This window comes from Gymnogyps californianus, chromosome 7, assembly GCF_018139145.2.
Source record: "Gymnogyps californianus isolate 813 chromosome 7, ASM1813914v2, whole genome shotgun sequence".
Taxonomy (NCBI): domain Eukaryota; kingdom Metazoa; phylum Chordata; class Aves; order Accipitriformes; family Cathartidae; genus Gymnogyps; species Gymnogyps californianus.
In genome coordinates, this window is record NC_059477.1 from 33093201 (window position 1) to 33107156 (window position 13956).

At 49.9% G+C, this 13956-nt stretch overlaps 1 protein-coding gene across 1 annotated transcript in view; it reads right to left on the reverse strand.

Annotated features, from left to right (window-relative positions):
* HEG1 (heart development protein with EGF like domains 1) overlaps nt 1–12830 on the reverse strand; it is a 32560-nt gene extending 19730 nt beyond the window's left edge. Inside the window, 13 exon segments of the mRNA XM_050900052.1 lie at nt 1–654; nt 1657–1746; nt 1749–1997; nt 2535–2834; nt 3539–3868; nt 4592–4900; nt 5816–6148; nt 7265–7561; nt 7968–8273; nt 9598–9891; nt 10199–10498; nt 11523–11801; nt 12728–12830. Coding sequence (XP_050756009.1) covers nt 1–654; nt 1657–1746; nt 1749–1997; nt 2535–2834; nt 3539–3868; nt 4592–4900; nt 5816–6148; nt 7265–7561; nt 7968–8273; nt 9598–9891; nt 10199–10498; nt 11523–11801; nt 12728–12830 — 3844 coding nt within the window.
* Nucleotides 12831–13956: the final 1126 nt, after the last annotated feature.

A 13956-nucleotide genomic window follows, 5' to 3' on the forward strand; every position in this document is an offset into this window, starting at 1 on the left:
GATCACTATCGTTGGACTGCGAGACGGATGATGGTGATGAAAACAGAGGCAATAAAGATGCTAATGAATAAGATGGGGAAAGCAAGGAGGAAGTTGGCAAGGAGGAAGACAAAGCCTGCAGAGGGGGTGAAGATGCCATCACAGAGGACAAGAGTGGCTCAGATGATTCTGATGATGTAAACAGATAAGTTGGTGGTGGTGTTGATGACAGCGAGTGAGGCAGCGATGACAGTGAGGAAGAGGCTGGAAATGCTGATGAAGACAGAGATGATCTGCCAGTGGTCAACAATTCAGAGTCAGTGTTGAAGAGAGTCGTATTTTGTACGCTGCCTGCAGAAGCAGAAGTCAATGGTTTGGAAGAATGTACCAACAATGGCTCTGTCGATGGTTCAACAAAACCGCCATCGCTGGATATGTTGCTCCTCCTGTCCTGTGCCACGGAAGATTTTGATGAATCAGAAGGGTTGGAAATTTCAGAAAAAAAGGTGGAACTTTCTGAGGAGTCAGCAGAGGTGCTGCTATTCGAGATAGACAGGAGGGTCCTTTCTCCTCCTCTGGTATATGTGGTTGAAATGTATGTGCCATCCGTATGAGAAACTGAGGTCCTTTTCTCAGCATCGATGCTACTGACTGGCTGATGGCTACTTGAAAAGCCTGGAGTAAAACGACAAAATATATTAGAAAGAGAGAGTAATATGAAAGTATTTTGATATCATATTAAACTCACTTGCTAAATACATAAAATATTCTTTTCTGTGAACTGGCCCATGCTCTTCTAAAAATTCGGAGCACCATCCAAGCATGGGTATCGAATTAGGAGTCTTCTGTGCTCCTTAATTGATTCTAAAATGGTGAACTCGGGCAGACACAAGGCTCCGTGAAACATGTAGGTTTCTAAAATACTGTTCTTCCAGTATTGCTTTTCTAATATGATTGAGCACTTATCGTTCCGTGATGTTTTGTGGCAAGCTAAGCAGGAAAACCCATCTTGTTCTCTTTATTACTCATAATTTATAAAACTCATATCCTCTCCCTCTTATCCTCCATTCCCAACTAAAGAATATCCATCTTCTTCAGTCGATTTGTTTTTAGACACAGTGAACTTCATGCCTCTGCAGGATGAAATTATTACATTATGTCAATTTGCAGCTTATCATGAACTCATTGATTGAAAACTTTGCAGTCAGGAAATCCTAAATGAGTAGCACATCAGTCTGCAAAAAATTCATATTATTTAGCATAAAAGGTGCAGTCAATCTTATAAGACGAATTTCAGGATGTACAGCTAAGTTCAGTAATCTCTAAAAATAAAAAATAGGGTATTGAAAATTTGGTTTAATTCTGCAGTTGACTTAGGTCATCATGAAACACTTCTGAAAGCATCACCCAAAAGAAACCAGTTAGGATGCAAAAAAATAACGCGGCCATCACAACAGGAGAGTTTCCCTGCTCAGGTTCATGGCTTCACTTCTGGAACGATTCCCCAGCTAGGCGGGGTCTGGCTTTGAGTCCTTTGATGAAAACATCCCGCTGAGTGAACCCGCAGGTGGCATTTGCATGTACTAGTGAATGAGAACTTTGTATACAACATAGATAAATGAAGGACAATGTGAACTTCCCTCTCCACAAAATGTACGCCGAGAGACACTAACTTACTTGTGAGATCATTTTGGAAAGAAGAATAAGTGGGTATCTTGGAAGAACGTGTGAAGAGCGTCTCCGTCGCAAAGCCCGCAAAGCCCCGCTGCTGGTGGAGGTGTTGGCCGTCCCACTCTGCTCCACCGACACCGGCTGAGCCGGCCCTGGAGAGCTGGCAGTTTCAGCGTAGGAAGCGGAGCTCTCCGTGCCACCGGCCAGTGCGCCGTCTGTCACCAAGTGCAGCGTCCTCTCTCTACCGCCAGCAGACATGGATGAACTGTACACAGGATCAGTGATGGGGCTGGACATCCTTTCCTCAGCACTCGAGCTGCTTAGGGAGTGATGGCTGCTGCCCACGGCTGGAATAGGATTGAAAAGCAGGCATCTGATTTTATCATCTCAGAGCAGAGAGCACTTGTGACTTCTACAATAATTCTGTTTGGAAATGCAGATTAATAAAATTGCACAGATAAACACAGATTAAACACAGATTAAGTAGATCTCACATATCTATCACCTTAAATGTGGATTTAACACACAAAGCCTACTCCAAAGAAACAGGACTGTCCAAATACAGAGGGACAATCAGTACCATTAGAGTCATAATGGCATATTTATGTTATTTATAATTATCAGCCCAACCCAGGCAGGGAGTAGATGTGTCCTACAGCAAGAAGCTACACATCTCATTCCTGAGACTTTTTTGTTAAGCATCAACAGCTGCAGATATACAACACCAAGGAGCAGAATCACCACCACTTATAAATCCTGCCCACGACACCCACAACAGCTCTGACACGTGTTGGTGGTCATATCAACCCCACAGAAGAGGGGAAGGGAGAGGCAGTGGGTTTTTTCCTAGTTCAAACACCATCCCAGAGTTCAGAAAAACTCACTGGAAGGTTCACTGGTGGCTGTGAAGTAGGTGGAGACCTCGGATGAAAGGGTGACCTTGGGCTCTGAGTACCCTGCTTGGCCAGGTGAGACGTGTCCTGCTCCAGGCCATGCTGTGGAGGATGGGAGGGGGCCGGTGTGGGGCTGCCCAGCTGTGTCCGGGTGAGACGTGGAGCTGTCTGGCACTGTGCTCCACGTGCCGTGGCTAGCTGCAGCCTGAGATGTCCCCTCCTGGTGGCTGGAGAGTGTGGTCGAGACATACATGGTCTCAGTAGGAGCACCAGAAACTCTTCTTCCTCTCTCTGGAATTGCAAAGCAGAGATATACATAGATGTATATAAAAATATATATTTTGTATATTAATAATACCTTTGAGTCCTCTACAGGGACTAAAATCTGAATATTTCAATCCCCACAGTGGAGGTGGCACTTGGTGACCAACATCACTTATTTGCTAAGTGGGGTTCCCAAGCAGTCTGTACTTTTCCCCTTTACACCAGAAAAATAAAACAGATTGGGGTGCATGGCGTTTCTGAAGGAGAACAGTGGGAGGGAGGTAGGACCTGGTCTTGAACGTCCTGCAGAAAATTCCCTTGGGCGGACCAGTGGGTTTCAAACCAGCTCTGGTGGGACCCTGGCAGCAGAGCTGAGGCTGAAACACATGATAACTGCGATATAAGGAACGGCAAGAGGTCTACTGATCCCTTGCCACGTCTCGTGCCAGGCTCCCCCGGTTTGAGGGCTGAGGTCAAGGCTCCATGGCAGCCTTCACATGTGGCCCAGAAGAGCTGCATGGCCATCTAGTTCCCAACATGAGAAGCACTACCCCAAGTGCTGTGAGGTGAATAACTCACCAACGGTGCAGTGCTCAGATGCCCTTCACTATAAACCAGGCTTACTAAAAAGGCAAATCTAGTTTAAAGCTAGAAAAGGGAGGGTGGGACCTCAGGAGTGGGGTAAGGATGAGGGATGTCCTCCACGGCAAACTGGGAACCACAAGACCCACCTGAAGCACTTGGTGAAGGTGAAGGCACTGAAATGCTGGGAGAAAATGCAGGCAGCAGCTTCGTTGGAAGCTCCCTGAGTCCAGCATCGCTCTGTGAAACATCGCTCTGCCTCCCAGACTCTGTTGCTGATGAGGACGGCAGAAGGACCACATCCAAGGAGCTGGTGCGGGGTGAAGCGGGAGCGGAGCTCCCTGCTGCGCTGGATGCTGTGTGGGTGTCTGACACAGGCACTGTGCTCCTCTCCCCACTACTGGTGGCTATCACTGAGCTGGGCGTACTGGTGAGAGGAGCATCGGGCAGGTGTCCTCCTGTAGCTGAGGTCCCTTCTGCTGAGAAAGGGCAAAGCAAAATGGATTTATACACCCTGAGCTATAAATAAGTGGGTGTGCTCTCTTCCATCACCACCCTTAGGCTGACAGCACAGATACAATGTGGTGGAAGATCCAAACCTGGAGAAAACACTAACTGTGAAGACACAACCCTTTCCTGTGCAAGGAGGTGCTGCTCACAGAAGGACACCCTGAAGAGGGTACTAGGAACAAGTCGTGGGAGCGCTGTTGGGTTTGCTTCCATTCGGCGCTGCTCCCGGCGCCACAGTCCAGCCACGGGCGCCATGCGCCCGCACTGCCACCACAGCACCCGTGGTGAGCAAGGTGGGGTTACAGCAGCACCTAACTCCCTGAGACTCGAAACAAAGCACGACAGGCTTGTATGGGATCAGTAAATACTGCATTTGCATCCCAGCGTGGGAGTCAGGAATGACTGGTGTTGCCTCCTGCTTGTATAAACACAGCCAACGGGGCAGTCTTGAAATTGTGCTGTCTCAGAAAACACACCAAATCTCGGGGCCAGACTGCTCTTGCAGTAAGGCTGGGTTTTTCTGGTGACTAAATGCAAAAAACAGCTAATGCATTTTTCTCTGGAAGTTGAAATTTTCCTCCATAATGCCCAACGCCATTGTCCAGCACCTTCTAGCATGCCCTCACTCCTCCATACAGAGCGGATGTTTGAGGTCTACAGGAGGAAGCCCCACGGGGACGGTCAGAGCTCACCTGGGGAAGGGCTTTCCGAAGCAGATGGCGAGCCTGTGAGCAACGGGTCCATGGATGACATGGTGGCACCTCTGCCAATACCACCCTGGGCTCCCAAAGAGGACCGGGTATGGTCTGGAGAGCTGATGGTTTCGGTACCAGAGGTGGAAATCTCTGTGGTTTGGGCCAGTCTGGTGCTGGCTGACAGAGACCTTAACGTCCTCCCTCCACCCTTGGCGGCTGTTGTGGAAACGGAGGCACTGGTGGTAGGGAAATCAGTTCTTCTCTCTGTTGACAGGATGCTGAATGACACATGGCTGCTTCCAGTAGCTAAGATGTGATAAAGAAACAATTTACATTTTTACACATGTGAAACTATAAATAAACAGATGAGTTTTCTTCCAGTAACACCCAGAGGCAGCAAGTACATGAACAAGTAGAAAATATGAGAAGATGTCAATCCAGAGAAAATAGGAAATTTCTAAAGATGTGAATCCTTCCTACAGAAATTTGTCTTCTAAAAAACATGGTTTGATACTGAGAAAAGTGCTATTATATAAAAACTGTTGAACTACTAACGCTGTGCACTTGGTTTCATCATTATGTGCCTGAGTGCACTCTGTGCTGCTAGAACAAATACCGTAACAACCCAGAAAAGCCTGGAAATCAGTTCAGACAAGGCACAATGCTGAGCAGTGTGAAGGTCTTAGAGAAGAAGTCTGAAGAAATGGGATCAGGGGGATCAGACCCCTTCAGCACTGCAGTGGGGTCTAGGATCAAAAAGTGGCATGAAGGACCTCAGAGACCACATTCAAAGTTGCCTTAAATTTGTTGAGCTGGTTCAATTTCTGGGAAGCAGCATGGTCCAAGGGGTAGGACAGAGGGCAGGAACTGGATTCCAGTCCCTGGGACTGCCGGGACATGATCTAATCCTTGCTTGCTTAGTTCTCTTGCCTATAAAATGGAGATAGCAACTGGAGATAGTAAAAAAAGAATCATGATTTGAAAGTTAATTATTTTTCTTGGCATAATGAAACTTTCCACACATGTGCCCTTTCTGTAGAAAACCCAAATCACATTTTTTGGTCAAGCAAGAGCTGAAATATTTCAGACACAAAATCACACTGCATCCTTCCAAACAATATATTCGGCATAGCAGAAAAGAGTCGGGCAAGTGTAAGATACACTAACAGTCCTCCTTTTACTTACAAGAAAAATGGTATTTCACTTCTAACTTGAGCTCACCTGCGGAAGGATCTTCCGAAGGAGAGTGAGAGCGTGTTAGCGAAGGGTCTGCCACGCGCTCGGTGAAATCCGTGCTTTCTCTAGACCCATGAACTCCGTAGGTCTCTCTCTCAGAAGACGCGGATGAGGATTGGATCATGTCCAAGGTCCTGTACATGCCACCACTGGACGTGGAGACTTCTGCTGCCCATCGGCTGCTGCCTGTGGCAGACCTCAGGGGCCTCCCGCCACTGCCGGTGGCTGTGGCTGAAATGAAAGCGCTTGTAGGAGAGGAAGCAAGGGAGTTTTTCTCTGTCGTTGAGCTGTTAACTGGTCGGTGGCTGCTTCTGACACCTAAGATACAATAATACCAGGTTTGATTTATGCATATAGAGCTATACATTTGAGGGATTGTTTGTACAGCGTACGTTTCTATACTGTTCGTTGAGAAATTGAAGAGACCAAGTTCTCAAGCTGGAAAAGGCGCTGCTCTGAGAAGAGGTGAATCCCTTACGTTCAAGCACATGTGGCTTACAAAAAGCCATGAAAATCTCAACTTAAAACCATGTTTTTTAACTGCAGGCTGTGCACAATATCCAATTTATGCATTTAAGCTGCCTTCGAGCCTGTTTAAATCAGGAGTATACATCTCTAACTTCAAACCAAATCTAGAGGATGAGCTTAAACAGGCCTGGTTTAGATTTTCTAGTGACAGTCCAGAGAGCCAAGCTGCCGTCTCAGTGTCGGGTTGACGGCATGGCTGTGGGGCCGAGCCCCCCACAGCACTGGACACCCAGGGCCACGCAGGGCCAGACACAGCCTCACCCGTAAGATGCTCAGAAACACCCCAGCACCCCAGCCTGGCGTTTGACCCAGCCTGATTTACCCCATGTTTAGTGGCTGTTTAGAGCCCCAGGGCTCTCCCAAACGGCAGCGCTGGGGATGCCGATATTTCACCAGCTCACCAGGAGCAGGAGCTGCACTACGACTCCACAGAGCGATGGGCTTAATTGTGAATTAATGGTGAATGGTGGGGCAGAGCTCACTTGGGACCACTCCAAGGGCACTGGGCGAGTCAGCACTGTCACGGCTACGGGGAGTCCCAGAACGCTGCCTCTCTTACAGACCAGCCTGCATGGCAGACGCAGCACCGGGTGACGGCTGCAAATCCCCAGCAAAAGTGTCTCCGGCAGGGAAAAAGTGCATGCACATATTTCCAACCGATGGCTGCTCTTCCCAGCACGGGAGTTTCACTAGCAATGAGGACATTGAAGTTTTCCACTTTTTCACCCAAAAGCTGACACCCACTCCCACCCTTCCCACCAGCCCCGCTGCCAGCCCGATACAGCCGGTAATAAAAATATCTATGTATCCAATAGTGACTGATGGCCATATCTAAAGAAAAACAGCATGAGGATGCAAAATCTCATCCAGTCCCAAAGCAGCCAACTTTCAGACTAACAAATTTACCTCTGAAAGTACTTTCGGAGGCAGAGAGGGAGCTTGTGAGCAAAGGCTCCCCGGGAGGTGCTGGGAGATCGGTGGCTTCCCGTGAGCTGTTAGGACGGTGTGTCCCAGCCCTCGAGGAGGAGAAAGTCTCCCCCAACGAGCTGGTGGGGTCAGTGCTGGTGGCAGAGCCCCTTGTCACTCGGGGGGACCCCAGTGCCCCCGCTGCCACGCTGGGCATGTCAGCACTGTGGGCGTCCGAGTGCAGTGTCGCCTCTTCTGCAGCTGGGATGCTCTTGGGTTCGTAATTGCTGCTAAAGGCTAAAAAAAGGAGAAAAGAAATATAAAACTGCATACACGTAAATGAAAACAGCTGGATAGGTTTCATCCCACTATCAGTAGATGTAGACAATGTATGTGTGAATATTCAATACGGAAATATTTAATACTGGGAAATAATTAAGACAAGAAAAAAAATGGTCTCTATATAGGAACTCCTGAAGTTATTGCTTGCAAAATTCTACTGAAAGTTTTCAAGGAAAATTTATCTTCTTCCAACAAGAATAATATTTATCCATACTTTCATTTCTGTGAAATGTTTTTAAATGTACAGAATGTGCCAAATACAATATTATTCCTCCTTTCTTTAAAATAAAAAGGATGTATTTTGTTTATAAAGGGTCTTTAAATAATGTTCTGAGTTATACAGCTAGCTATCAAAACTCACTCGTGGAAGCGCTTTCTGAAGCAGACGGTGAGCCCGTGAGCAACGGGTCTACACCTCTGCCACCACCACCCTGGGCTCCCAAAGACATCCCAGGGGACTGGGTCTGGTCCGAAGAGCTGGTGATTTCGGTACCAGAGGTGGAAATCTCTGCTGCATCAGCCAGTCTGGTGCTGACTGGCAGAGACCTTAACGTCCTCCCTCCACCCTTGGTGGCTGTTGTGGAAACGGAGGTGCTTGTGGTGGGGAAATCCGAAACTCTCCTCTCCATGGCCGAGACATTGGATGGCTGGTAGCTGCTTCCAACGGCTACGACACAATAAAAAAAACTGGGTTTATACATATGAAATTATAAACAGATGGATCCATTTTCTTCCCAGATGCTTACAGCGCACATACGGATATTAAGCATAGGAAGTTTTCAATCTGGACAAAGTGCTCTTTTGGAAAGGCATGAATCCCCTCGCCGCAGGAAGACCTTACACAAAACCCAGGGCTCGCTGCCAGGACAGCACGGCTTCACGAGAGCCGGGGCGGCTCGGCCAGCGGGAAGCCCCACGGGACAAGGACTGTGGGGACTTGCCTTTAATTCCCACCTTTGCTCTAAGACTGGTGGAAATTGGCCCAGGCTCTCTTGGGATTTTTTTGTAGCTTGAACACGGCATCAAACAGCAAAGGGGGGAAACCTGAGCACAGCCATGTTCCCATATGAGCCTGCAACTCACTACACATCCCAGAGCTTAACAGGACATAGGGAAAAATGCTTAAGCACAAAATAGGGTAAAACAACAAATCATAGACTAACCGAGCTCACCCGCAGCAGTGTTTTCCAAAGCCAGGTGGGAAGGGGTGAGCCGGCGCTCCGTGGAGGGCCCGGGGGAGCGTCCCCACGCCGGGGCCACTGAGGAGGGCACCAAGGCCAGGGGCTGAGCCGTGGAGCCGGGCACTTCCCTTTGGATACTGGACCTCGGGTTTTCTGCAGCCCTGATGCTGCTCCCAGCAGCTGTGACAGAGGGAAAGGACATGTCAATATGAGAACCCTGGAGATGTGTTTGCTCCTGGCAAGCCCTGGGCACAGGATAAGGACTCAGCAACACCAAGGTCTTCAATAAGTTCATGTGGAGTGGGTCAAAGCCTCCGTTTTTGAGACCTCCAGCAATTAGCTGCTTGCAAAGCAAGTGAGGGGAAGCCGCGGAGCCCAGGGATCTCGAGTTTGTTGTCCTGTACAGGTTGTTGAAGCACAGGCATCTCACCCTCTCTAGCCGAGAGCAAACCCACTGGTGTGTCCGGGAGCGTGGATTACCAACCTCACGCCCCACTACAGCACCACTTGGGTGGGACACACAGCTCAGGTGGGGCTGGGACCTTGCCTTTGCTCTGCAGCTGGCACTGAACCAGCCGAGATATTTCGCAGCTGCAGATGCCCACTCTGCAGAAAATGTTGGGGGGTTTTGGACCAAATGATTTTTTCCAGTGCTTTTTCCTGCTTTTGGCAGGGAATTTCAGCTAACCATCCAAATAATAACAAACAGAGCGCATGCAAAACACAGCATCTTCTCTGTTTCAAGAAAGCAAAAGCTATATAAAGGCTTTTCAAAGCTATAAAACAAATCCATGGGCCAGCAAAGCTCACCTCCAAAAGTGCTGTTCGTGGCAGGCGATGCTGTGAGCGAAGGGCTTGTGGAGTCCCCTGTGACATCCCTGGGGTGTAGCATGGTGTGGTTTGCACCAGTCTGAGTACTGGAAGCTTGGGAGGAGGACTGGGGCTGTCCCAGAGAGCCAGGGAGGGGGGTGCTGGGAAGGGGCTGCAGTGTCCCCCCGCTGCTCCCCAAGGGGCTGGGTGAAGTGGCTGCAGTGCCTGTGGGAGGGCTGCCAGGCAGCTCAGTGCCCACCCAGCCGCTCGCCGGTCGAGAGGGGCCGCCAGTGCCTGCAAGGCAATGGGGGAAAGCAAATGAGAGCACAGAGACGGGCTGAGATGCCCACACAGCATCCTCCGCTGTCACCCTCCGCCTCCGCCCACAGCCCGCAGTCCCCTTGCCAGTACTCTGGCTACAGCAACTTCGTGTTTGGGAGCTGCATCGAGTAATTCATAATTTTCAAGGCCAGGAGAAGCTGCACAGATCCTCCTCTCCACCCTCGTGCATGAAGCAAGCCAGAAAACTGCCCTGAGCACATGGTGAGGATGGAGGGCCGGATCCAGTGCACAAAGCTCTAGCAATGCAGGGGAGCCAGGCTTAACTGATGCCCGGTTTCTCTGGGGAACAGCATCCACCTTGTTCCCAGGCTGAACTGGGATGGCTCACCCAGGTGATGAGTCTCTGTGGATGAAGGCAGCAGCACCGTCCTCATTGCATTGTCAAACCCCGTCACGTCCCAGGCCCCACGGTGCCCGCCTAGCGTCCTCTCGGCCGAATCGGTGCTGACGGCTGCCAAAACCAGCGGCGTGCTCTCGGCATCTGCAGGGGTGCTGGGAGAAGCCAGAGCCCTCTTGTCTCTCTCCTGGCTGCCCACAGCACGGTGATGGCTTCCAGTGGCTGGAAAGCAATGCAGAGAGGGTCATGTTCCCCCTGGACAAGTTAATTTGTCTCGGCTGGGGTGGCAGCAGCATCACCCGCAGTGGTACCCAGCCCTACCATATGCAATAGGTAGGGTCACAGCTGCATCCCCTGTGTTTCCTCTATTTAACACAGAGCACCCTGCAAGAGGGACTGCTGGGAACAGAGGGTTTGTGTCACCAAAAAATAATGGTATTTCAAAATTTGTCTTCATTTGTGCATGGCAAAAGAAATCCAGATTTTTTAAAAAAACATTACAAATGCAGAAGGCAGTAAGGAGCTTACACCAGGAGAGCCAGCAGCTGGCAGCCTGGGCATGCCAGCTCCACACTCTAGTCCCTAAGCAGGAAAAAAAATGAGGAATTAAAAAATTAAAGAAAACCTCTATGCTCATATCTCAGCAAGACACTTACTTCATCCAGGGATATTAAGAAAAAACCTGAAGTTGGGACAGGGCAATCAGCACAGCCTTGTCCTGCTGGTGTGGGAAACAGGCTTTGATTTAGCACATGCTTTAAAAAGTACATTGGTTTACTCATGACCACAGTCCCACCAAATGTGGTGAAGATTATGAACAAGCCCAAAGGTAAGTGTTCACTTGCACGACTTCCACACAAGGACCTCAGCCATAAATCATGATGCAGCTGGTCAGATATTTTTAACTTGGGCACTTATAATTTAGGTTGGATTCGCAATGGGGTTCAGCTCCTCCCGGGAGGAGGTGTGGGGATGCCGGCGGTCTCCGCTCTGCGTGCAGCCTTTGAGCTCCGTGGATGGGCAGGACTCTCTGGAGTGCTGCTGGGTGGTGAATAATGACAGCGGCAGCTCCTGAGAATCACCTTCATTGTCACATTAAAAAAAAAAATCTGCTTTCCTGGGATTGGATTTCTTCCAAAAATCAGAATTTCTAGCAGTGGGGCGGGAATACTTCCTAACCCACCAGCTATGCTCAGTCCATGGGCTGAGTACAGCAAACAGGGACTCTTGCATCGATAAAACTCACCGGGAGGACGGCTGTGGGCGGGCAGGCGGGTCGCTGTCCCGGCAGACGGGCTGTCCGGGGGTCCTGCTCCCGATGGGGTGACATCCCCACCACCAGTGGCGGGACCAACATGCCCCGTGACCCTGCTTGCTGCCGGCACCGTACCATGCCTGGCAGGCAGCGATGCCCGCTCCTCGCTCCCGGCCAGCATCGTCACCAGCTCCACACTGTCCACAAGAGTAGCAGAAGTCCTTATCTCCGTGTCCGAACTTCTTCTCACCTGATGGCTGCTTTCAATGACTGAAAGGAAAAACAAGAAAAAAATTAAAATCCCATCAGCACTGGACATGCAGGTTTGGCTCATTGCAGTAACACCGAGGCCAAGCTCTGATCTCATTTACACTAGAGAAAATTTTGCATAATCAAAACACAGACATAAAATTTATTTTTGGATTCACACCAGTGGAAATTAGATTGGTGTGGGGGGCCAAATGCCGAAACCCACCTTTGTGCACAAGATTAATTCAATTCAGCACCCCCCTGCTTTTTTTGTGTGTTAGGAGAAATAAGTCTTTAAAGGAGCAAAAAGAAAGTCTTAAACAAATAACCAATGGAGATACATGCAGTGTGGAGTCCATGGGAGGAGTGTGTAGGTCTCCAGAGCTGATGGCCAGCTGGAGCCCAGTACAGTCCCTGTGCCACATCCCAAGGGTGTGATGGGAGGGGGGAGGGCCCCAGAGCTCTTCCTCTCTCTCTGCTCGGCGGGTGCTTGCTGGATGCCTGACCTCAAATCCCATCACCTCCAGAGAGCTGACATGAAGCTGGCTGACAACTGCAGGGCAAACAGGAGGGTTGGCATAACCCATCCAGCCACGACGGGGCACCGGGACGGAAGAGATCAATGTATGGTGTGGATTACACTGGCCATCCAGGTGCTGAAGCACCCCAGGGTGATGGACATTTTAGCGTATCTGACGTTAATGTCTACCAGAACATGAAAAACAAGATGGAGAAGAAGTTTATGCACCTGCAGGTCCATTTTCTGTGAGCAAACGTGGCCAGAGCCCCTGCTCCATCCTAAAAGTGTTTGGGTCTGCTCTCTTGCTCCTGCGGGAAGGCTGCTCCAAACTCCCACCTCTCCCATCATCCAGAATAATTTTCTCATTTCATTAGAAAATGAATAAAAACATTTATGGAATAAATGTTGGTTCCCAAGCCAGCATTACCCTTTAGCTTAGCTAGCTCTTCCCCTCCCTCCACTTGCTCCCCACCGTGCTGATGTGTAACAACAGCAATCTCATCCCATCTTTGCACAAGTTTCTTCTGCATTTCTACCATCTGCTGTATCTCATGGACCCAAAAATGACTTCTCCCAGGGATGTCAACAGACATTACATGCTTTACGCGATCTCCAAAAGCACACAGATGTTCCCAAATCGGGCCCTAAGCAAGGACCGAAGACGTTACTCAGTAGCCAACTTCTCGGCTCAATCGTTAACGCTGACCGCCAGCAGCAGCAGCAGGACTCAGTGTGGTAGCTGTAGCTTCAGCCTTGGGTCTGCCATCCAGCCCGATACCGCCTGGAGCACGGCATCTAGTGACAGCTGCCGTCAGCAGTTCCAGTGAGATTTGCCAGGGGAATCGGGGTTTCCAGCCCACGGTACCAGCCAGGGCTGCGCAAGGATTTCCCTGCACATCGGTCACGTGAAAACCAGCAGCAACTGTCCCTGCCCTACGTTACAGCCCCAAGGCTTGGCTGGCACTGCAGCCTCAGATGCTCTTCAAAGCCCACAACAAGTCAAGCGAGTCCAAATCACAGCTATGTCATCTGAAATGGCAATATCCCGGTTTTGCCCATCTTCCTAATAACCAAAACGCAATCTCTGGGCTGGAATAGCCCAACGCACGCTTCACTTGCTGAGCGGGCAGAATGGGAGCCTGGCTAGGGAAACTGCAATGTAGGGTGACAGGGTCTGAAGCCTCTCAAGAAATTGAGAAAAGTTGTATATTTTGGGAAGGGAACGCTCCCCACTTGGCAGCTCGGAGATCCACCAGGCTATGGGACATGTTCTGCCTGTCACGCACATGGCGTCTCAAAACAGGACTGCGGACGATACACAGGCAGCAGCTAAAGGCACCACTCAGTCTCTGCCCAAAAGCTCTGATGTTGAAGGTTAAGCCTTGCACATCTGTCCTTGGCCTCCAAGCACTTTCTGTAAGAAAGCTGTGCCTCGGAGAAACACCCATGGGACACCCACTCCTCCTTGCCTTGCGCGTCTCCTTTGGGGTTGCTGTACCTGCCACACCAGAGGTGGCAATTTCGGGAGTGGTCTCCTCTGTCCATCTGCAATAGCTTCAGTGGGAACTCACCAAGAAAAAAGAGGTATGTAGGTAGGACCGTCTGCATTTCATCCTGGGAGTCTGAGCACCACGAGGCTCAAGGAGACAAGAGCTG